The sequence below is a fragment of the Lagopus muta genome, chromosome 6, assembly GCF_023343835.1.
Source record: "Lagopus muta isolate bLagMut1 chromosome 6, bLagMut1 primary, whole genome shotgun sequence".
NCBI classification, from domain to species: domain Eukaryota; kingdom Metazoa; phylum Chordata; class Aves; order Galliformes; family Phasianidae; genus Lagopus; species Lagopus muta.
Window position 1 is genome coordinate 5875745 of NC_064438.1, and position 24832 is coordinate 5900576.

Sequence of the window (24832 nt, forward strand, 5' to 3'; positions counted from 1 at the left end):
CAAGAGTGCTGCTCACCCTTGGAAGCAGAGCACGGAGTGGGATGGACTTCTGCATCTGAATGTAATGCAGAACAGGAAAATCTGCACCTCCCTGCTGCTTTTCCTGACCATCATTTATAAGGATTTCCATCTGCTTCTGTTTTAGTTGATTAGGATTAACATCACACTGCTGTATTTTGTCCTAATGTTTATTACAGACGCTGACACCACTATTCCAGCAGTAGCTCCAGGCCAGCTTCACTGGAAACATCTGCAGAGGGCTTGTGCTTTTCATTACAATGTGTATTAAATCCTTTTTAGTGTTGGCCAGACATCTACAAAGAGAAGGTCATGCAAAGATAAAGGATATAAGATATTAAAGAGATATGACCTTCAACAATTGAGAATATTTGTGCAGCTAGCTTTAAAAAAGCCTATTAATAATTCCCAAATCTAACTGCACACAAAAGAGGAAGCAAGAATACTGCTCAGAGGTTCGCTTTGCACATACTGTGAGCCTTACACCTTTTCCTGGGCTGGATGAAGAAAAACGTGGTAGGCAGTTCAAGGGAACATCTCTGCTCCACGGTGTGAGACCTCGCCTGGAGCATTGCACTCAGATGTGGAGTCCTCAGTGCAGGAGAAACATGAGCCTGTTGGAGTGTGTCTAGAGGAGGGCCACAGAAATGACCCAAGGAATGGAACATCTCTCCTCCAAGGACGGGCTGAGAGCTGGAGATGTGCAGCCTGGAGAAGGGAAGACTCCATGGAGATCTGAGAGCAGCCCTTCAGTATCTAAAATGGGGTTAATAAGAACTAGATGACTTTTAAAATTCCCTTCCAACTCAGGCAGTTCTGATTCTGTTCTGATTCTGTGATTTATCAATAGCTTCCTGTTTTAGTGGGTTGTGGTCAGACACAAAGGAGGCTGATGTAGTGCTGTCTCACTATTGAAGAAAATCACTGAGTCTACTTGGACTCAGGAATTTCATTATGTCATTGAAAAGCTGCAGATTATTGGACATAAGACCAACGCTAAGCTATCCAAATACAAAAAGACATGGAAGTTGGGAAGACTCCTTGTGCTGAGTAGCTAAGAAAAAGGTGCTTGTTTCTTATGGTAAAGCTTGTTTTTACTCACTCCCTAAGTACTTACTAAGTAAATCCAGAGCTTTTCAGGTTGAGCTATTCACCTGTGGTAGTGCTGAAATCAGATGAGATCACCACAGCTTCTAAGAAACCACACAGAAGTCTTTTTTTCCCTGGTTTTATCACAGCAAAGAGATAGCAAATGACATCAGCAGCTTCCATTGCTGCAAGTGAAACTTCCTAAACACTATTTTTACTGTAAATACATGGAGCATTTTGGTTTTGTTTCATCTGGTACTTCATTACCTTTTTTTTTGGCTTAGAAACATGCTACAGAAAATTAAAAACAAAACAAAACCCCTCAACAAACTAGACATGGAAAAAAACCAAGCAGGATAATGATCACACAGTACTACTGCAGCTCCCTCTACTGGTTCTCGCTGCTGATAAAATGGCCTCAGGAACCTCAAAAGTAATTCCAGGTATAGCATCCAAGACATTTGCAAATTTGTTACTATTTTCTACTTAAAATGTTTTCTCCTGCAAAGATCACACTATAATAGTCTAACACTGTGAAGTACAGGGAAAAAAAAAAAACCAAAAACAAAAAAAACCACATTCAGATTATGAGAAGTCTTAAAGAGATAAAGTTTTGTCAGTAGTAATAGGCAAACTTTCAGACAGAAGTTTAAACAGAGCAGTCAAACAGCTTGAAGAAAGAATAACAGTAATTCATATATTTAATGAACTTCCACCTTCCAAATAGAAGGAAAAAATTAGAGAAAGACACAAATATATATGCACTTAAAAAACATAAAAACACTTTCAAATTCAATGTATTTTACAGATACAAAAAATACTATCTGCCTACAGAATGAAGAGCTTATAAACGGTAGGCATGCCAATTCTATCAACTCATCAAGGTTACATCAATTTCAACATCTCAAGCTATGTAATACACAGACTATACATAAAATCAATCAGGACTTCACCAATGACATTAAAAGATGCCTCCTAAAATTTAAATAGTTCAGTCTTCTCACTAAGTTTGTCATTACCTCCTCAGACAATGTACATAAAGCAGGAGGGAGACTGCACTGTACCAACCAAGCCTGTACACAGAATGTCAGAACAAAGTTTTTGAAAAACTTGCGTCGATTGAACTGATGGTTTTGAGTCTGTAGCACCCAGAAGAGTTCATGATTAACAACAAGGATCTGTAGTCTTCAATATCAGAAGTCTTTCCAATTTTGGCCAGCTGTCTAATTATTACCAGTTATTTGGTTCATCATAAGCAAGACCGTTATTTCAGCATTTTGGGAGAGGTTCCAGGAAACTGATGAGAATTAAAACTGATGCAGTATGTTAGAATGTTGCACAGTAGTGAAATAATGACAGTGAAAGAAAATTCCAGACACATTTAGAATTTAGATGAATTTAGAAATTCATCATCACCATTTTATGTAAGAGCTCTGTAAATCAATCTAGAACAAAATTAACAAGCTAAGTAATACAAATAGCCATTCTAGGGAAGACTATAGAGGGAAGCCAAGACGACTAGTGAGAGAGACCATGCATTCTTACAATACATAAGTCAAAGAATGTCCTCTTGACTTCTTCAGTCCTGCATGTAGACCTAAACAATCATCTGGGATCCTGGAGCAGATTTTGATGAATCAAGCTCACCATTCTTCGGAGATAGTGGTAACCAATAGGTACTTTGGAGAGAACAGCAGAAACTTCCTCATGTCTGGAAAAGATAAAGTCACACGCGTTTGAAAAGATGAAGAACATTTAATTTCCTGGCTCTAGCTTTGAAATATAAGTCATGTGGGGTGGTTCTTTCTGCTCAACTCACCCAATATTCCCAATTTTTTTTTCAACAGTGAAAGGCAGCGAAGAAGATGGGTAGTTGGATGATAAAGACAGTGTCAACTCAAACTTTGCAAAAGCAGTGGAAGTGGAGAAGAGGAACTTCACACTGTCAGAAACAAAAACAAAAACATCATGGAATGTATGTCTTCTTCAAACTCTGTCCTAGAATGAAATCTAATTGCAGAACCTTTCAAAATTATAAAATACAGAATTATAGTGAAAAATAAGTTTTCTGGTTAACATAAAACATTTCTAGCTAAATAAAGTTTTATGAGCTTTTAAGCAGGACCATAATTCTAAAATTGTTTCATGAATTCAATCCTGTTTAAATCAGGACAAATTTCCATCTAGAAAACTAGATTTCCATGTAGTTCATCTGTCTAGGATAACATCCAGGAAGAACAGAGTCGAATCTTTTTGTATAAAAAGGTAAGACCATCACCAAGTACGTGATGCCCACGAAACATGCCTGGGGTAGCACAGAATATGGCAAGATTAAAGAAGACCTTTTGAAGACAGTTGTCCCACAATAAATCTTTCTGAGAACAAGCTGCCTGCACACTTGTTTTATTGACTTAACTAAATGTAGCTTCGATGGGACTTCTGGCATGTAGTAGAAGAATGCTCTTGCAAAGGGTACTACAGAGTAATGTAAGTAAAAAGCATCAAGGCACACAGATAAAAGTTAACCAGGCTCATAAGGAATAAAAACCATTTCACCTCATCCTTTTATCTTGTTCCAGAGACGTGAAACAAAATTGGGAAGCAGTAGGAGAAAATAAAAGCTAAGGAAAATAAGTTTTAATTTAAATGCTTTCATCTTTCAAAGACTGGCTGGAGCAAATCAAAGTTTGAGCCTATTATAAAAGAAACAAAGCACTAAGCTACACAGGTAAATTCTTGGCTCTGTTTGCTTTGTATTGCTATGCTGTGAGAGAGTCAAGTCCAACAGGAAAGCAGTAAATAAGAGGAGATTAAATAAAAGTGAGAAAATTGACTGAATGCAAGGGGAGCTTCATTTCCAAGCACAGTCCAAGTGTAGTAAAAAATAGTTGACTTGTTAAAAAATAATTGCATAAAAGAACATTTTCATGAAAACCAACATAGCATCTTTTGCTTCTGCTTACGTAGAGATCCTTTGTAAAATTTGCATAAGCTACATCTAAAGTTACTCACTTTGTGTCGATGATATCTGTCTTGAGAAGATTGTATTTTCCACCCCATTTCTCCAGAAATTCAATCTCCTCTCCTAAGATCCTGCAACGACTTACCACCAAAGAGACATTGTGAAGCACCTACGGAAGAGATTAGAAAAGGATTTACAATGAAACTGAAACCACTGAGTGACACTTGAAGTTTATGCTAGAAAGCATTAAAAATACACAGCTTAACTACTATCTCACTCTGTACACAAAATAAAAATTTACAAGCATAAAAAAAAACATACATCCTTCCTTGCCATAAGTTTTTCCCTTTAGCTTTGTCACCAAGGTTGCTCAAATATAGATAACACCAGATTTGGCTTAGGAATTTAAAATACTAATTCTCTTGAAAGCAGAATGGCATGCAGCTCAATTCCCTGATTTTTACTAACAGGAATAAGGCTTTTAAGCCATCACTGAGATAGTCAGACATCAAGGCAGCAAATAAGGAAGAAACCACAGCTTTCAGGTCTCTTGACTTCTGGGGCAGGTACTTCTCCCTCTTACTTCAGAATATTTATGAAACATATTTTGATTTGCATTAATCAAGTATTCATCAATACACTTGTATTCTCTGTATCAACCTGTGACAAAAAAGATTTCATATTTTTCTTTGGACACTTTACCTGGGGCAAGTATTGCAGCATGGGACACTTTTCCTGCCAGCATCCCTGACTTTCAATAAACTGGAATATGAGTCTTTGAACTAAACATGAGGAGAGTGGAGCTTTTTCCTCTGTAACAAAAAAGGAAATGGTGTTGCAAAAAATCTTTTCAAAGCCATGTAAGCAATGCACTAGCAGCTAAACCAATGTGTAATGTGTAATGTCCTCCCAGTAAGAGTATAATATTAGTAGGCAGTTAATTTCAAGCTGTGTGAAATATCTTACCATCCAAGAGAGATTCAAAGCTCAGGCTAACTATTTTTCTGGAAGGATTTTCACCAAAAACATCACCATCTGAGAAGGAAAGGAAAAAGCCTGAAGTAGTAACTATTTCTATACTTAGTTCTCTTAAGAAACAGATACTTGTTACACACATTCAGAAATTTTGTAGAGAGCACTGATAAAACTATTTAAATCCACTATTTATTATTTCTCTTAGCTTACATGCTAACTCTGTAGTTCATTTTTTATTTCAACATAATTTTTTCTAGTGTAAAATCTGTACATTTCTGTTAACTATTGTGCATAACTATTTAACCTATCAAATTCATGAAACAGAAATCTGCTAGTTTTGCAACTTACCTACAGGGGTTCCAAACACAACTGTGAGTTCAATGGAATCATGAAGAAAATTAAAGACTGCCTGTCGTTCACTCCATTCACTGATCTCCCACTCAGTGAAGCTAAAATGAATGAAACGAACACAGACAACTTAAGTTTCAACCAACCAATCCAAACAATTACCCGAAGGATAAAGATCAGAGAATTAAGAATGCTTGCATGTATACATTGTATGAGAGACCAAATAATTTTTCACTTGTTAATGAAGTGTAAGAATCTTTTGGAATCCAAAGCACAATAATATTCATTTCACATAAACATTACTTTTGGGATGGGAGGAGAGCTGGATATAGAAAAAGGAAATACAGAGTATCACTGTAAAGCCATTAACAGTTCACAGAAGTTTTGTTGCTTATCATAGGTTGCCAGGAGATGGGCATCCAAATACAAATCAAATAAAAAGGAAAAACAACAAACACTGACACATGTACATAGAAATGCGAGGCTCCAGAACTAGCTGATAAAAACAAAAACAGAACACCTGAAAGTCTTTTTTCCTTACTTGCATCTCTCCAGGAGTTCCTGGCAGCTCTTTTCATCTTCCTGTAGGTGCTTCATCTGAGCAAGCGTTTGCTCATTCTCAGTTTCCAGATCTGACAGTTCTCTACAAAGATAAACATCTGATGTAGTACACTGGTTAAAAATAATACAAATCTCTAGATCCTGAATGTGAATATTTTTAAGTTCCTTAGATCCCCTTTGACATCTTACCTCTGAAGTTCTTCTTCTTGAGCTTTGAGGCTTCCCAATTCTAAGAGAAAAGGGAGGAAGAAAAAGTTGTGAGAGAAAAGAGCAGCAAAGACGGTCCTAACTTACTGTGCAGGTGCAAAAGATTTCAACCTAATGGCTGTTTCTCCTACATGATAGCCAGCACACACTCTTCTAATCATGCTGATCTGAGTTCTAAGTCCCATTTTGCCAAGAGAAGTAAAAAAAAAAAAATCTGTTTCATACTTAAACATCTATGCTCTTCACTATATCTAGTGTGAAAAAGAAAGCCATAATGTTTGCATCAATGAATTTCATTCTCTTCAGAACCTAAAAAAGTTGGTACCATTACCTTCTTCTAGTTTTCTTGATTCTGAGTCCTCTTCTTCCATTTTATCATCACTGCAGTCTGTTTCACATTCTTCCCATTTGGAATCTGTGGGAAAGAAGTATCAGAAGGTCTACACAGAACTCCCATATTCAATATTTAGAATCCATTTGATCTGTCTCTGTGTTCTAGACACTTAGTATTTCAAAAATAGCTGATAAAGATGTGCAAGTAGCCAGGGAGAGAGGGGTATCTACCAAAAACCTGAAGAGGTAACAGAAAAGGAAAAGTAAAACTTCTACTGCACTGCTTCAAAGCTGTTACCATGCAATGTAATCTGTACTCAAGGCACTGAAAGACAATTTAGAAGGACGAAAATAAATGAAAATACAAATATGACAACCCCAAGTACTGACTGCAGCTTGTGTGAATGCAGCTGGACAAGTTTGCAGCCATTTTGAGGTGTGTACAGTATACAGTACAGCTGTACTGTCATCACTAGAAGATTTACTTACACAGTTGGTTACATGTTCATAGGCTACAATTATAATTCTATATTTCAGCTCATTTTGGTGTATTTTCTAGTCTTCATATGATGTGCAAGTAATTCTCACAAGGCAAGTTTGCAGCACAAGTGAAGCCTAAGAGAGGGAATGTTGATCTGCCAGAGGGGAGAAAGGCACTGCAGAACGACCTGGACAGACTGGATCGATGGGCCAAGGTTAACAGCATGAGTTTCAATAGGGCCAAGTGTTAGGTCCTGCATTTTGGTCACAACAATCCCAGGCAACCCTACAGGCTTGGGGAGGTGTGGCTGGAAAGCTGTCTGATGGAAAGGGACCTTGGTGTTCTGATGGACAGTTGGCTGAACATGAGCCAGCAGTGTGCCCAAGGTGGCCAAGAAGGCCGATGACATCCTGGCTTGTATCAGGAATGCTGTGGTGAGCAGGACTAGGGAAGTATTCAGCATTGGTGAGGCCTCACCTCGAGTGCTGTGTTCAGTTTTAGGCACCTCAGTACAGAAAGGACGTGGAGCTACTGGAGCAGGTCCAGAGAAGGTCAGTGAGGCTTGTGAAGGTCTTGGAAAATCAGCCCTATGAGGAGAGGCTGAGGGAGCTGGGGCTGTTTAGTCTGGGGAGAGGCGGCTGAGGGGAGACCTCTTCCAGTACCTGAAAGGTGCTTACAGTGAGAGCGGGGTAGGTCTCTTCTCATGGTGACAGGTAACAAGACGAGGGGAAATGGCTTCAAGTTGCACCAAGGTAAGTTTAGATTGGACATTAGGAAACACTCCTTTACAGAATGGGTGATTAAACATTGGAATAGGCTCCCCAGGGAGGTGGTTGAGTCACCATCCCTGGATGTGTTTTAAGAGTTGTTTGGATATGGAGCTTGGAGATATGATTTAGCAGAGGGCTGTTAGAGTTAGGGTACTATGGTTAGGCTGCAGTTGGACTTGATGATCCTTGAGGTCCCTTCCCACCTGAGAATTCTATGATTCTATGATTCTAACAGATACTTGCAACTCAAGACATTTAAAATTCCAGGTGGCCAGTGAACAGTCTTGAAACAGCAATTTAGATAGCATCTTGACAGGAAAAAGAAAAGGGACCAGACAAGAAATCAATGAACCACTCACTTGTTTGGGAACACATACCTGCTTCCAGATCTGCAAGACAACTTTCTGCCTCCTTAAGCAATTCATCCATATTTGCTATTCTTGATTGGAGCTTTTCATATTGTTCCTAAGGTGAGAAAGTTGTGCTCCGTTGCAGTGTATTCTTACACAGGTCAACAACATTTTAAAAGAAACCAAATGCCTTCTGGGACCACCATTTAGATCTTTGCTTACTAATAGACTAATTAAAGAAGCTGATACAATCTGCCATTAGAATGAAGAGGCAGAATAACTGACAATAAGGCAGATGCCATGCTTAAGAAAGTACCAGAAACTTGACAGTGTATCTTCCTACCTTTTCTTTTTTAAATGAAGGTATGAGATACATAACTAAGTAAATTTCTAGATACCTATCACAATGCACTGCTTGTGCTTTTCCTTGTTATTTACTAATACAGACATTAGTACAGTATAAATAAGTGATTTCTGATGGCATTTCCTTTAATACTTCTGTTTTTCACTCCCATTACTTTAACTGCCAAAACACTTAGGCAGAAGATTCCTATAAGTTAGTGCAAGAAAATGTCACTGTCCTGAAATGTCTTACAATTGCGTATAGATAAAAGAAAAACATGAGTAAACAGACTTACGTTAGTTAGAATCCCACATTTGATGTCCCACTTTATGTTAGTTTAAGCACAGATAAAATATGGTAGAATTTCCTCTTTCAAACTTAAACCTCTGAAGCCTCGAGGCAGATTACCTGTGCACTCTGCAGCAATTTGCTGTATAATGCCTCTTTCTCATTGTGAGCCAGGATTTTACTTTCCTTGATGAAATAGGATTTCATTTTGTTTAGTTCTGTTCCAAAGCTCTTTAGCTGCAAAGAACAGAGAATATGGAAGGGAAAGTGAATGAGAATGTGAAACAAAGAATTTTTCAGTCTAGTCTTTAGACTCTCTCCCTTCTCTTCTCCCACTCCCTGCAATATCCCATTTCTCTAGGAGCAGTATTTCATATGTTTCAAATGAAATTGAGATTGTCCAGCCTTAAATTCAATTAATTCAAGTACAATCTACTAATAAAGCAATTTCCTTAGCAAAGATTGAACACAATCTTCCAAGAGGGAACAGCACAGAAAGCAGAAGCACTAGATTTTTAAGATTTACTTTCACAAAAAAATAATAAAAGGAGCAGGTTTATTAATTATGTCAGATGGCTCTCTTTTCAACTGTTCAAGACTTACTTAGAACACTTGTTCCTTTACTGTTAAAGAGGATAACTGAAATGATAGCAGAAGTCCAGGCAGTGCCTAAACCACAAGAAATGGTAACAAAGCCACCTGTTTGAATAGAACATAGCTACAGATTATGTAAGACAATATTTTCTCTGACAACTATTAAGCTAAAGATGCAAAATGTACAAATTGCTTTTTCGTACCACGTTTTCAATCCATCGCCACTAGGTGGTATCATTCTAAAGCCAGAATGTGGAGCTTTGCTTTCAAAAACCTTTCAAATTTGTAATTCTTAGCTAAGGGTCCTAAGGCCTTTTATTATTCCTGAGTACATTCTTCCTGAGTCCAGTTAATATCCTAACCTCTATAATACCCTGTAACACAAATATAATTATGAATTATGAAAAATACTGTCTTTCATTGTTTTAACTTTTTAATTTCATTGACTAGTCCTTTATTCTTGGCTTTAGAAGCATGGAAAACAATCTCTTGATCTTCTTCCTTAATTCTGTCTAAAATACTCTTATAATGCTTCTGTTTTTTAAATGCAAATGTCTTCAGGGTGTCTTTTGTGCCCCCTGTCATTAGCATTCTCCTTTAAATACCCTCCGGCTTCACAATCTTTTGCTTTGGCCTGTGACACCACTATTGCACTCTGAATTCTGTATGAGATTTTTAGAAATGACCTATTTTCTATTCATTATAGGTCTCGCACTGTCATACATACCTTTCCAAACTAAATAAACATTTAGGTTAATGAAATATTCTGCTCCTCCAATGAAACTCCAATGAGGCTCAACAGTAAGAGTAGTTCATTTTTTCCTTCCAAAATTGTGTTGCTTGCCTCGGCTCCTCTGAAGTTTCTCTACTCTGAACTAACCTGTATTATCAACTTCAGTTTTTCTGTTTTATAGTAACATATTCAGTCTAATCTATTTTATATTGACTCTGCAACTTAACTCCTCTGACATGTAAAAAATTATTCCACTTCTTACAGTAGTCTTTCATCCAGAAAAATTTTGCCTTGTATCTTCTACCTAACGTTACACATTTGAACACATAGGTCGAGCTTACTTCATTATGTAAAGAACGTTATCTCATCAGGCAATATTACCTCTTCATCAGAGCAGGTTCTCATTACTTCCCATAAACTCTTATTCACATTCACCAGTGGTTGATCCTGGACACTTACATACTGTTTCAATCTGAAATACAGGGGGAAAAATAATAATTGAAAGAAAGGCTTGTTGTAACTACACCAAGCAGACAAAGAAGCTGAAGGAATAGGAAATGTTGCTACTGGGGCTGGGAAAAACCTTACTACAGACTTGAATTTTAACATAAAACTTGTTATAACTGAAATTGTAGATGGCATAATGTATTAGACCAAAAAGTGACCTTCAGGTAAGGAAATAAACCATGCATAAAAAACACTGGAAAATTGGAACAACAGATTGTAATCGGTTATGATTCCGCTTCCTGTATTTGATCATTTTCTGTATCACTCAAAACCTTTAACTCTTCTGATAGGCAACTGAAACCCTTCATTAGTAACGGAGGAAAATCAAGCTATAACTATATCCATTATCACAGCTCCTCTCCAGGAGGCTTCGCTATAAACCTAAACCTGTAATAAAACTGGCTGCCAGCATTAAATAGGTTAACCACCCTTTTTCTGTTTTCCCCCGTAGGTAATGTATTGACTGTCCCAAGGCCATTCTGCATGCCAACAGAGCTGAAAAATAGAACTACTAATTTAGCCTATGGCTGAAAAAATACAGACATACTCATCTATCATCTGAGAAAGAACCTGGCAATCTTCTTCATAAATACGCATCTTGGGACGATAAACATATTGGCTGAGAATCAGGTCTTCTGGAGTAGGTGGAGCACTGACAGCACACTGGGAAAAAAGCAGAGAGGAAAATTGTGAGTAGAGAGGAAAAAGAAGCAGCACGCTTTTTAGAGAAAATAGTTTCTTATCCATTCATGTGCTGAAGCCAACAAAAAGGCACAAATTTTCATTTTTGCACAACAGAAAATAAATTTAATGGAGGTAGCCTGACATACTTGATTTACTGGGGATTCTCCATCTAATTACCTATATGCAAAAGCACATAAATAACTGAGCTGAATTTCACCCCTTCAGAGAAAGCTTTTAGGCTTTTTTTTTTTTTTTTTTTTTTTTTTTTTTGTAAATTAGTAGAATAGGGTTCCTTATTTCCAGGAAGTTATCTAAATTTCTAATGTGGCTATCCTGCTGACTTATTACCCTGACAACGTGACACCTTGTAACAGTCTGCTTGTACAAAGACAGCTGCCTAAATAACTAAATATGATGTATTAAAAAAATTTTTACAAGAATTTTCACACATGCACCGCTTACCATCTAAAGAGTATGTTAACAAACACATCTTTCTCAGTGATGCAGGCACTGCTAAAGCTTTTCCACTGCCTCAGTACACTGTTTGTTGTGCCAGTAGAAACTGCAGTAAGCCACAGGAAATGCAAATATTTGAGCTAATTCCCTATATTTTCTATTAAATAAATGCCATTGCCATGTTACAAACTTTCTCTGCTCATAAAACTTGTAAGGTTTAACATGTCAGTACAGAAAATTAAGCAGCTCATCCACACTGTTTTATTAGATGATCATTTTAAGGAATGGTACATATTTTTCCTCTAATTTAAAAGTAAACAAAATAAGAGAATGCCTTCCAGTCACTTTTGAAAGTGCAGAGCCAGAAGTTAAATCAGTGCAAATATTCAAACTCTGAGTACTTTCTGATTTGCAGTACACACATATTATAGTGTTCATGCAAAACTAAGAAGAGAATATAAGAAATCCACTTCAGTAACTTTCTTATCAATTTGCACATCAAAGCTGACTGCCCCTGTAAATTTCTCTATTGTACTGCAGGAAGTGGCTATAGAAAGGGAAAGAAAGAACTAGACTGTAAGAAAGAATCAGCCTGTAAGAAGGAATTGGAGCTGCTGAAAGAAACATTGGAAAGCAGATGCAATAAAATTAAGCAGTTATTTTAGTATTTCAGTTTGGACAGTTTTTCCCCCTTTCCTTCCCCCTCCTTCCCCTCCTCTCACAAGAGGTAAGTGGTGGAGCTTATTTCCAGGCATAGAATAAAAATAGATTGAAGAAAGGGCCTTGCTGCAGTTGTAATTGACAGAAGCAACCCATTTGCTAAATGAACAAAGCCATTGTAGAGCTAAGAATAAATCAGGTTTCTCGGTGCCATAATTAAAGGTAGGAGGTTTTTTGCACATATCTCACAATGCTTTCAGACATCATTCTGATTTCAGTGGACGACTGATATAGTAAGAAGATAAAGTGAATAAGTTAGATAGAGCTTCTAATTCTTTCAAGCATGTCGCTCTTTAAACAAGCTCAGAAAACAAGGATTAGCTTATTTATCCAACCACAAACTAACACATTTCATTTTGTAAGAGACTGAAATCTATTCTATTTTTCAATACTGAGGAAAAAAAAAACATCAATTAGCAGTGAACTAGCAAAGAGAAAGTGGAAGCATGTGGTGCTTAATGCTGGTCAAGGTGGAACTGACTTCTGTCTGGAACTACTCAGAGGCCTTTAATATAGAGCACTTTGAAATGAAGACAAACATAATGTAAAGTCAGTTTCAAGTATATCAAAGGACAGATACTCACGCTGGCTGGAATATGACTCTGCCGGGGCTTCTGAATTGGAACATGAACTTGAAGAAGAGTAAAAAACTCCCCAACTGTGATGACACCACTCTGAAATTTCTGCAAAGTTAGGAAAATCATGCAGGTAAGAGCATTCTTCAAGAAAAAATGTTTACTCATATATATACACACAAGTATTTTTCCTGTTACAAAAAAGTTGGCATCTCTCAGCTATATACGTACCTCCCACAAATTATCTTCACAAATGCTATCTGTGAGAAGCTGCGACTCCATTTGACTGCTTCGTCGAACTAGGCAAAATAAAGAAATAAATAAATAACAACATGGTGGGGGTTAAAAATATTACAGAAATATGAACCCTAGTTAATTGGTTCTAAAAGAAAAGCGACTATTGTAGAGTTTAACCTTCATAAGTTTTCAATGCTGAATGAAATCAGTGGCAAATAGTATGAAACAGGTTGAAAGCCTAATGTGAAACAAAAATCAGTGGTAATGAAATGACAGGTCATTTTTCCATGGTAGGAAAGCCACATGTATCATAATAAAAGGTAATAAACCTGAAAAACAGCCCCCAGCAAACATATGGAGAGCAACCTAGGGTTAGCATGGACTAAAGAGTATCTGAGCTGAGCAACTTTGAAGATGACCTCAGCTTTCAAATTCTGAGCCAAGACAACCTAGTTTATCACTCAAAGGAAAGAGTCCAGCTTCCAGTGGATAAGACATCATCTTTCATGGTTGCATTGGGCAAAGTTGGAATTGGTTTTGTAAACAGAAGCAAAACATCACTTACCTGACTGGCAGATTTCTCCCTTGTTATTAGGTACCAGCTAATTAGTGAGAGCTAATAAACCAAGAAGCTGAATCTGCCAAAAGCCAGGTGGATGCCTCTGCAGCACTCTAAGGAATCTTATTCTATGAGTGCAGTTCTGAGACATGCAGGCTTTGCATGGAACCAGCTTAAAACAATCTTTGGGCTAGAATAGTAGGAGTCGGGGATTTCCTCTGTACTATGAAAAATAAACTGTGTTTACAACCTGGCCACAAAAACAAAAAACTTGAATTCTGCAACTTTTCTCATTTTCTCAGTTTGCTTGGCCTTTTAGCCACAGTGAAAAAACACGTTGACAAGCTGGACAGGAAACTGCAAAGCAGGCATTCAACACCTTTTCCAAGTGAGGTATGTATTAAGGGTAGGGCTAGTCTTTAATTAAGCCAAAAATATACAAGAAATTGAGATAATTACCACAAAGGAAGTCTTACTTGTTAATTCTGTGTCAGCCTTAACAGAATCTACAGAGCTGCTGCTGTTGGCATGAGTACAGTCAGAGTTTTTAGCTGATAGATTTGGAGAAACTTCACTTTCAGCAACTTCCATGTGGCTTTCAGGTACAGGGCCATAAGTAACCTAGTATTAGCATGTTTAAAAAAAAAAAAAAGGAAATAAGAAAAGTTCTATGAAATAATGCAAGAATAATTCAATTAGTGGTTTTTGTAGCCATTTCTTGACATCCAGAATTGAATTATTTTTGATATCTGCCCATTTCACACTTAATCAGCATGAAAAACCAGCATATGACTACTCAAGCTATTTCTTACCATGGTATATAGGAAATGATGTTCCAAAATCCTTCATTTGTTTTTCAATCAAAGTAGTAGCCAGCACAGCCCACTCTTGCAGTTTTCAGAGCTAAAATGTTTCTAATGATGATGCACAAACTAATTCTTAAGCTCAGATAGGCATTCCATATTTGTTCAGATCTTCTCGATCCCATAGCAACTCATGCTGTAGTTTAGTACAGATGACTAATACTTATTTGAGAAAGGCTTGATAGAATTCTATGGAGTGATTAAAAATTGACATTGCCCTTAATGCTTGTCATGGATCAGGAAAACTGCACACATTGATCTCATCATTCCAGTTTCACAAAACAATGAGAAATACTGGGGAAGGCATTGCAAAATTACAGTAAACTGGTGATAAAGAGCAACAAAAAACCCTACCAACAGATCTATACACACCTGAGCATACAAATAAAAGTGCTGTTACTGTTAAGCACATCCCAGTAATGAATGATCAGACTTACCTGCAAGTCTTGGGAAGTCCCATCAACCACGATTTCATCCATCTTGAGCTTCTTTAGACTTTGAAGATCCTCTTCAACATATTTCAAAGCTCTTTTTGCATTGTTGCAACTTTTTGTCTCTTCAACTTGAATCTTTTCATTGTGGGAGATTTCTCTTTTGTTTCCGTTATTGCAAGCTTCTTCCACAAATTCAGAGCTTACAGAATCGTTTGAATCCATTTCTTCTGGGCAGACAGGAAGAAATTCTTCTGCTATAAACTGAGAAGGGCTGAAGTTCTGCCTACTAGAGTTATCATAACCTGGAGCTTTAATGGTGTTCAGATTTACTTCTGGAACTGGTGATTGTACTTTGCCTGAAGATTTCACATTTATGTCTTGCACACTAGAAACAGAAGGATTTTTTCTGTTCGGTAGTTTAGGCTGAAAGATACTTAGAGAGACACTTCTTTTATACTTGTCTGTAAGTGCCACACCTACATCTGCATCTATGGGAGCAGTTCCAGATTCAAGACATGCATTTTCTTGCTCTTTGGCATAACATAATCTTTGTTCATTTATGCTATTTTTTCCTAACCTCAAGGTATCCTCTGGCTGAGTTGGTAACTTCAGCAAGTGGTCAGAAAGAACAGTTTCAGAAACAACTACAGATTTCCTTCTAATATTTTCCAGTTTTGAACAAATATTTAAAATATCTGATAATTTAGGCACAAGATCTATTGGGTCTCTCAGACTATCACTGACTGAAAGATGCTTAGTTTGTTCAGAGTTTATTTGGAATTCTGTTGCCTTTCCTTCAGCTGACAGCACATTTTCCTCCGATTCTTTGATAGAAACTGGAACACTGCCTGCTCCATCCACAGCTAAATCTGTAGCTAGATCTTCATGTCTAGATGAATCATCTTTCAATACTTGATTTCTCTGAGTACTAAGTGCACCTGGAGGACCCTCCAAAGAATCTGAGTGCTGAGCAGGAAGAAAAACATGGGATACTACAACTTCACTTTCTTCACTGCAGTCCAAGGGGTCATTACCTCGCAGCTTTAAAGACACTCTCCTTGATTTCATTGCTCCTGGATGTAAAATATCCTGCTCATTGTTTATAGGAATTGAATTTTCTGTGGAAAGGCCAAGATCCTGTAGAGCCTGGACATCCAAAGCATCTTTTGGAATTGAGACAGAATAAGTGGAATCTGGTATTGTGCCAGATCTGGTATTGTGGACTTTGATAGGTCCTTTCTCAGTAGGTGACGCTGAGGAGGATGAAGCAGAAGGAATTGAGGGCTTAGTATTAGATATTTTATGATCCCCGCCATTCAGGTCTTTTATTTGCAGAGAATCCATTTCATCTCTGCAAGAGGATGATGACGCACTATGCAAGTCTGGTTGTCGAGTGCTTTTATGTGACGCTTCTTGATTCTCAGATCCTTCAGTATTGTTATTAACAGCAATAGTATTTGATGAAGTTATTTCCATATCATCTTGGCTGTGGCAAAAAACAATGGTCTTATCAGCAGGAACTGCAGAAATGGCTGGAATGGACCTTCCATTCCATACACCGATCTTACCACTTAATACATCATGAGTTTTAGTAATGTCCATATTCTCAGCCAAAGGAAAAATCACTGTTTTGCTACCTGAAAGAGCCTCCTGTACAACCTGTGTGGGCAGATTTAATCTATTCTCACATAAATCCCTTTCAAATCTCCCATCCACAGGGTGATACTCAGTTATCTCCATGTCAGCCGAGTCACTTGTAAACATAACTGAGGAAGTGAAAGGAACAGATTGATTGGGTTGCCTAATTTGCAGATTTTCTTTTAAAGATACATTATGGGCTTTAGTGATTTCCATATCATCCATAGCAAACGTAGTAGCTTCTCTGTTTGAAGGAACTTCCTGTCCAACAATTTTATCCGAGATCAACGCATCATCACATGGAACTTTTACAGTAATTTTATTAGCAGAGCAAGACTTAATGTCTGTTTCAGCCTGGTTACCTGTGAATGTAACAGTTGTAACAGGACGAGCTGAAGATGGAGAAGGAAGCCCTACCTCATTTTGTGAGACAATTTCATGGCTTATTGCTGCTGTAAGTCCCTCTGTGATGTTCATGTCATTATTCTCACTCAGTGAAAATAAAACAGTCTTTTCCCCTATTGTTCCCTTCAAGCTTTTCCTTCTAGTTCCATTAGTTCTGCTAAGTATCCCTTGAAATGCAGCCTTTTCCATAGAGTTATCAGCTGCAACAGAATCAAGCCTACTTATTTCCATGTCATTGTTTTTTGTAAAAACAGAAGTTTTATCTTCAGAAATGAAGGGTATGTCATTGTTCAAAGTTTCAGACTGCAAAATTGTTTTGGCTGCTGAAGCTGTATGATTTCCAGTGATGTCCATATTAGCATCTTCTGAAAAGATGGTAGTTTTCTCATCTACAGAAAGCAAATGCTTTATACCAGTCACAGTTAACATTTTCTTATCAGATACCAAGGTGTACATATCACACTCAGGCTGCTCCTGATTGTTTGTCATCATTACCTCTTTTTTTAACGATATTTTACTTTTATCTTCAATATGTCCTTGTGCTGCCTTTCTTCCTGGGAAAAGAGTACAGATGTTTTGATCAGGAGCCACTACTGCACAGTTTTCAGTCAAGTCCATGTTTTCACCAGAGGGAAATATAACTGACTTTTCCAAAAAGGAAGGCAACTGGGAACTTCCCCTAAGTTCCTTAGAATTGCTGGCTAGTGACCTCTCTTCAACACCCCTCAAACGTAGGTCATCACCTGACCGAGGATGATTAAAACCCCTTTCTGAAGAAACTGTTTTACTGATAAAAAAATTTCTCTCAAAATCTTCTGCAGTTGATGATACATTGTTTACTACCATCATAGGATGCGTTTTCTCATGCCTGTCAGTGTCTTGGCAATCTGAGATTATTCCCAAAATTTTTCCAGGTTGTGCGTCTCTTTTATTTCCAGAGGGAGCAAGCTCATTACTGGAAACAAAGAAACCACTTGGAGCTAAATGAGCAACAGTTTCTTTCTTTGAGCTCACTTTGACATCTTCACGTTCTATTGCAGCAGCTTGACTCCTATGATCTATGCCAGAACTATCAGAAAACTGGAAGGTCTGGTTTTGCAGCTGCTTGGCTTTTACATTATTTTGAACGTGAGAATTCTCATTTTCTTGTTCTGTATTAATAGGAGTAACAGCCAAAGAATGAGCTTTGGTTATGTCCATGTTTTCATCATCTGAAAACACGTCTCTTTTGTCATTTGCGCAGGAAACTGAAGAATTCATAAGTTTATTTCCCAAAGGCTGAGATACATAAACTTTTTCATTTTGCAAATACGTGAACGCATATTTGTCAGTGACAGTATTTTCAGAGACTTCCCTCTCTTGCTCCTGGAATGAATACATGCTATTTGCACAGGAAGTCAGACTACTAGCCTGAAAGTCTGTTTTTCCAAGCATCCTATTGACTGTTACCACCTCAACACCTTTAGCACTCATTTGTATAGCCTGGCTTCTTCTAATACTCACATCAATACCAATTGCCTCAAGATTTTCCTTGTCCCTATCCAAAGGACATGCAGCATCACTAAAATTATTGTTCTGGTTCTTACTTGGAATTATTTTACAATTCATTTGTTTTGCTTCTGTGGTTATCCCAATGCTTTGATCACCACTGACAACTGCATGACATTTAGTTATTTCCATTTTTTCCTGCTCCCTTAAATTGGAAGATACAGACCTAATATCAAGAAAAAGCGGTTTGCTAGTGATAGAGCTGGACATTCCAGGGGATTCACTTTCAATATCCCTTCTATCACCCTTGCCAACACAATTTTTAGTCAAGTCCACATTTGTTCCTGAAAATATTGCAGTTTTCTCACCTGGTAGTGAAACAAGTAGGGAGTTTGTTAGTCTGTCCTGAAGCCTACCCTTAGAGGAACCAGTAGACACTGAATTTGAACATGAATTGAAACCAGCGTTCAATGAAGCAGTACTGTGATCTTGGATTACTCTTTCATTTTGTCCATCTGAGCCTGAAGATAGTTCACGTGCACTATTCTTATGTGACAGAGAAGTTCTATCATCTAAAGACAGACTTCTTGTATAGTCACTATTTATTGGATGTCTTCTTTCTACTAGCAACAAATTTCTGCTAACTGGTTTTTCAAAAGCCTTATAACATGAACTGTTCATTCCTTTGGTACTTGCATTATAGACTACATCTCTGTAATTCCCAGTAATTTTCATGTCATCACATTGAGAAAAAACAACAGTTTTATCATCTCGGAAGACAGTCTCAGAAAAAACTGATCCTGGGATGGAAGACAGTGTTCTGGTCTCCTCTTTCTTGTGAGATGTTCTCTTTAGGACAGAGTAGTTATCTAGCTCCAAGGACGAGAAATCCTTTTTGAAGTTTAAATTTTGATTACTTACAACGGCAAAGGGAAAATGCATTTTTGCAGTGTGATTAGTTGTCATATCCATTTCATCATCTGCAAATGCCTGAGTAACATCTGCAGATGGTAACTGCTCTGTTGGAATCTCACAAAGACCAGCATGCATATTTTGAATATCAGATGCCTGGCATTTTGTCATTTCCATTCCATCATCTTGCTCTCTAAATATTTTTGTTACATTGCAGGTGGCTAGCTGTTCATGGGAACATACATACGATGATTGTGCCATGTTTTCTGAAACTTGTGAAGGAACGAAAAAAATGTTCTCTTTTTCAGGTCCTTCAATAGGATTAAGTGCTTTTTCATTTGAGTTCATAAAAAAATCATTAGAATTTATTTTCTTTCTTGTAGCAGCATCTTCCTTCTGTTCAAAAGATGGGCAAAAACGGTCTCCAGCAAAGGAAAAATGAAAATCTTGGTTTTTTTCTGCCTTTCTGTTGATAGAGTTTAACTCAGCCAGAAATGATACAATATCTATTTTTTCAGTTTTGGCAGTTTCACTGTTATTCAGGTTACGTGCAATCACTGCAGTGTGACTAGCTGTCATATCCATTTCATTTTCGTCTGAGAAGATGAGTGTTGTATCAGGCCTATCTGTTCTCGGAATAGCATTGTCCACATCATGGCACTGAAAAAAGACAACAAATGACAGCTACTGGTTGCTACTGGCGCTTGCAACAAATGACACAACAGCTTATTCTATTTAAAACAAAAATAAACCAATACAGTTGTAAGACTACGGTTCTATCTCTACAATTTTTTGTTTTGCTTTGTTTTGTCATTTGTTGTTTTTTGAATAAAAAAAGATTTTAGTCCTTCTCAGCAAGTAATAACACATGTAAGAAAAGGAGGACAACTTCACTACAAATTATTAGAGCCCATATTTTATATATTTTTACATATTTTAAATGGCATTTCTTGAAACGATGCATCTCAGCTTTCTGTTGGACAAAATTTCCTATTTAGACACATGAAATTCTTCTAAGCATGGAACTAAGCCTTTTCAATCAATATTTTCTATCACTCTACGATGTGGTTTCTGTCCTTTTCCTCCCGGTCAACTGCAAATAAAATCCCTGTCCAGTTTATCATGCACATTTCCCAGAGCAGCAGCACCAAGTTGGAATTTTTTTTCATAAGACTTCCACCCTGACTATGATTTTAGTCTCCTTAATAGAAAAGATTTACAATTTTAAAGCTGTGGACAAAAACTGGCCAGTAGAAAGATTATACTGTGTTTCATCAAACATATTAAGAACAACTTCATATTTATTTAAAATTACATATGCTATTTTATAAGTGCAAGAAATAAAATATACTAGAAAAAGCACAACCATATGCATTACCTAACTACGACCCTTATAGGCTCATGGTACACATCTTTTAATCAAAACTAGACTTCAATCACTTTTTTTTTTTTTTTTTAATAAGCATTCTTTCACAAGAGAGAAGACATTTAAATTTAAATTAAGCATGAAAGTCAGAAGCCATTGCACTAAGGAAAACTGTTCAATAGTGCCATGACGCCAACAATAACATATAACACAACTCAGGATGTTTGTGCCTCTGAATGTCTTCACTAGACATTTTCTGTTATCACTTCAGTCAGATGAAGAATTTCAGATGCCTTTTTGTGTCACTCACTGCAATTTTTCTAAAGTTTTTTAACAGTGGGAAAAAGACAGTGTGTTTGTGTACACTACTCAAGGAAGGAAAAAAAACTTTAAGCAGAGAGAAATATATGAAAAATACTTATAATCAGACCTATCTGAAACATAAGCTCCTTTACATATTCTTAGATAAGGTGTGAAAAGAATGTAAGAATTAGCTCAGGTATTGAAATATACCTAGTGATTTTAGAAACAGAAGTTATCAATAGTGTAGTATAATGCCCATCAGATTGGGAAAATACTTCAAAATACAGATTATGCTTCAGATGAATTTTATGTGAATTCAAGGATTTATTTTTTAGACAGCTGTGGTACATCTTTCATCTTAACTACACAAATTATTGTAACATACTTTGGACACTATATTTGTGTGTATTTTCAGCACTGAAGAAATAAAATTCACATACCTCAGTCTGCTGCACCGATGACTGGATAGGGGCATGAAGCAAAGTGTTCATCCCTGTTAAAAGAAAAGCAAATACTGTGTTTGCTGATCCATTTATTATTTTAATCAACTGAATTGAAGATCTGTGCACTCATCATACAAGCTTTGCGAGTGAGTGCAATTAAAGCCAAATACAACCTGAGAAATATTTTCAGTACTGCTCTGAACATGTAGTATGCCTATTCTTACTTCCAAAATATTATGCTTGTAAACAGCCTTATGGAGCAAAGCCCTATAAAGCAATAGTGATCTTCAACAGGGAGACTGTTCTAGGTATATTAAAATTATTCTACTAACAATTAATCAATAGTCTGGAATAAAAATAGCTATTTTCCTATTAAATTTATTTTTAAACTCACCAGTAATCTCACATGGAACAGCTTCAGGTTCTTCATTTCTACAAAAGATGATTTAGGTAAAAGTATGTTAAAAAAAATAGTAAAACGGGTGGTTTCAACAATAAACTTAAAAAGCAGAGAATTATGTTGCATAGCTCATACATGACTGGGCAGCAGATATCAGACATAACAAATATGCTTTCAGTGTATCCTGAGTTACAACACTAATCCTCCATGAGATTCTTATTTCCAAGCATGCCACAAGCCACCATACAGCTGGCATTCTAATTTCTCAGTGACAAGTAAAAAGGAAAAAAAAAAGAATAAAAGAGACAAGATTAATACTTCATATTTAACTCAGACCTTCCACTTTCAGTCATCCCTTTCTCTTTGAAAAAGGGAAGTTGTGCCCCTAAAGCCTGAAATCATTTCTCCGTAAAACCAAAAGCCAGGCACTACAACAAACTTGTTGGCTTTTTGTCTAACACTTAATACCTTCTGCTCTTCAGTGTTTTCTTGACTGTTATGTCAAGACCAAGAAACCTGAGCTAGAATATTGATTTTTATTTACACACATGTTCACATATGTAACTATACTGCTTTGAAAACTTTAAAAGCATTTGTTAACTACAAGTAAGCTGTTTCCTTGCTGTAGGTCTTAAATAAGAAATTTTCCTTCATGCACAGTCTAAATGTGTTATTAAGTCAATATAACTTTCAAAATCTCATAATTTTATTTTATCTAGATAATAACTTTGATATCAGACAACACTATCCACCTTTGAGTGAAGAATTACAGTAATAAATATCCAAAAAGATGTCTATGAATTGTGGACTCTGATAGGTCTCTCCTGAGAGATATTCCCAAGCAATTGGCCTGGAACAGAAGCAGTTTCAAGACACAATTCAAATTCTCAGAAATCTCTACGTGAATGGCCAAAACGGCCATATCCTTCTTATACAACTTCTTTAACCAGACAAAAGCACTGAGCAATTTTATGTCTAAATAAGCACACTGCATCTGTCTGTTTCTTTGAGGACTGATGTTCTGATGGTTTCATGCCACGTGAAGAGATGTATTCACAGGACAGAGCATTTGTGGAACATTTTTCCACATACTCACTGATTAAGCAGGACATGATTTTCCGTATCTTCTGCTAAAAATATGAAAATTAAACATATTAAAGTGAGAAACGGGATGAAAACATTGAGAGACAAAAGTAAACAATAGAATAGAATGTTCTGAAGCTCTCACCCTTGACGTTCCTTTTTATCATGTCAAAAACCCAGGCAAGCAAAGTACTTGAAAATGCATTAGCTTTTCAGATTTTTACTAGGTAATCTTTGACATTCTTCATGTGACATTCTTCACAGCCTTCTTTTAATCTAAATCACTGAAGCAGATTTTGTTCTAGCTGCCTGTTGTCTAAAAATAGAGTAATTCCTTCTCTGAGCTAACAGGTCCAACAATGCTAGTAACCAATGGGTTGTTATCCTGTCCATTATAAACAGCAGACCATATTGTTCCCTATCTGTGACTGACAAGCCTGAATACCTAAATTCTGGGCTGTAATCTTGTTGCTAAGTCTGGGAAATTCATCAGAAATGAAAGGAGTTTTACCTTCATTTTCTCTTTCTGCTGCATTATTCTTAAGATCTCGATGGAAGACCCTGCAGCTAAGAACAAAAAAGAGTTTTTGAAAACAAGACCATCAGTTTTGATGCACAGGAACAAAAGTTTTTTAGTTTTTGTTGTTTGTTTGTTCTTTTCTTTAAATCAGCTCTAATTTCAATCTTTTCCCACATGGTACCTTCTGAAATCTAGACATTAGCTGACTGAATCCAGCCACACTTTCCATAAGGTTAATGAAAAGTAGAATTTCCTGAATATATGAAAGTCACCCAATCATTTTTTTCTAGCTAGGAAGAAAAAATGAATAATTGCTCTCTTAAGGCTCAGTATCAACTCAGTAAAAAAAATAGTCACTAATTTTCTATACTGAATGCACAAGGGTATGCAAACAGCAGTTTTAGGTGATGGCAGATTACTGTCTTTAGCCTTCTTCTTAAATGAAAGATGTAGATCTGCATCCTTCAGATCAAACTTACTTTATGGTGTCGGCAAAGCTGACACGTCGGGAACTTTTCCTACGTTTTTCTATGTTGAGATCCTGTCAATAAAGAACATGACAGTTTGATTATAGAGAACAATTCTTATACCATAAGTCAGAATAATACAGATTCCCAACAACAACCTGAAATTAAAAAATCAAGTAACCTAACACAAGCATGTCCAACTCATGACCTGCATGTGGCCCGTCATCTGCCCCAACGCTATAAAGGAAACAGCTCTTCAGCACAAGTGGCCCCCTGGTACACACCCATTGCCCAGTAACAAACCTCTGTGTGCTATTAACACTGCGCTGATTGAAACCAGGGAAGGGGAAGAGCATTGCTGTGCAACACTGACTCAAGAGACAGCAAATAATTGTGTGCATTTTGATACAGTGGCTAAACGCAATGCTCTGAACAGCACAGAATATGCAGCCTTGCTTTCTGTTTTGATAAAGAAATTTGAGAATATGTTTTAAGATGGCCAAAAAAAAATAAATTTATGTGAGCAACTACTTTTTCAGTTGATATAAACATTACCTGCAAATTTTCAAAAGGAATGTCTAGTGTTGTAATCAGACATTCTACTAAAAAAATATGATCATATTTCTTTATCAGACTTTCATGGCATCTGTCAACATCCATTGATGCTTACTGAATGTTTATGGGATATCCAACAGTGGTTGTGACCACAGAGATGCTTCG

At 36.9% G+C, this 24832-nt stretch overlaps 1 protein-coding gene across 3 annotated transcripts in view; it reads right to left on the bottom strand.

The window, feature by feature from the left end:
* Window positions 1–1262: 1262 nt before the first annotated feature.
* KNL1 (kinetochore scaffold 1) overlaps window positions 1263–24832 on the bottom strand; it is a 29763-nt gene continuing 6193 nt past the window's right edge. The window contains exons 5-27 of one of the 3 annotated variants that reach the window (XM_048947287.1): window positions 24125–24186; window positions 23637–23692; window positions 23139–23172; window positions 22037–22074; window positions 21640–21692; window positions 18987–20190; window positions 15091–17684; window positions 14267–14411; window positions 13226–13293; window positions 13004–13102; window positions 11107–11222; window positions 10434–10524; window positions 8846–8962; window positions 8122–8209; window positions 6492–6575; window positions 6143–6182; window positions 5934–6035; window positions 5393–5493; window positions 5036–5104; window positions 4772–4881; window positions 4120–4238; window positions 2927–3049; window positions 1263–2818 (exon numbers count right to left, since the gene is read on the bottom strand). In XM_048947287.1, the coding sequence (XP_048803244.1) occupies window positions 2713–2818; window positions 2927–3049; window positions 4120–4238; window positions 4772–4881; window positions 5036–5104; window positions 5393–5493; window positions 5934–6035; window positions 6143–6182; window positions 6492–6575; window positions 8122–8209; window positions 8846–8962; window positions 10434–10524; window positions 11107–11222; window positions 13004–13102; window positions 13226–13293; window positions 14267–14411; window positions 15091–17684; window positions 18987–20190; window positions 21640–21692; window positions 22037–22074; window positions 23139–23172; window positions 23637–23692; window positions 24125–24186 (5619 nt within the window). In that variant the 3' untranslated portion in view covers window positions 1263–2712. Of the gene's footprint in view, window positions 2819–2926; window positions 3050–4119; window positions 4239–4771; window positions 4882–5035; window positions 5105–5392; window positions 5494–5933; window positions 6036–6142; window positions 6183–6491; window positions 6576–8121; window positions 8210–8845; window positions 8963–10433; window positions 10525–11106; window positions 11223–13003; window positions 13103–13225; window positions 13294–14266; window positions 14412–15090; window positions 20191–21639; window positions 21693–22036; window positions 22075–23138; window positions 23173–23636; window positions 23693–24124; window positions 24187–24832 lie in introns of all 3 variants that reach the window. The other 2 variants (XM_048947286.1, XM_048947285.1) reach the window with 2 other exon arrangements.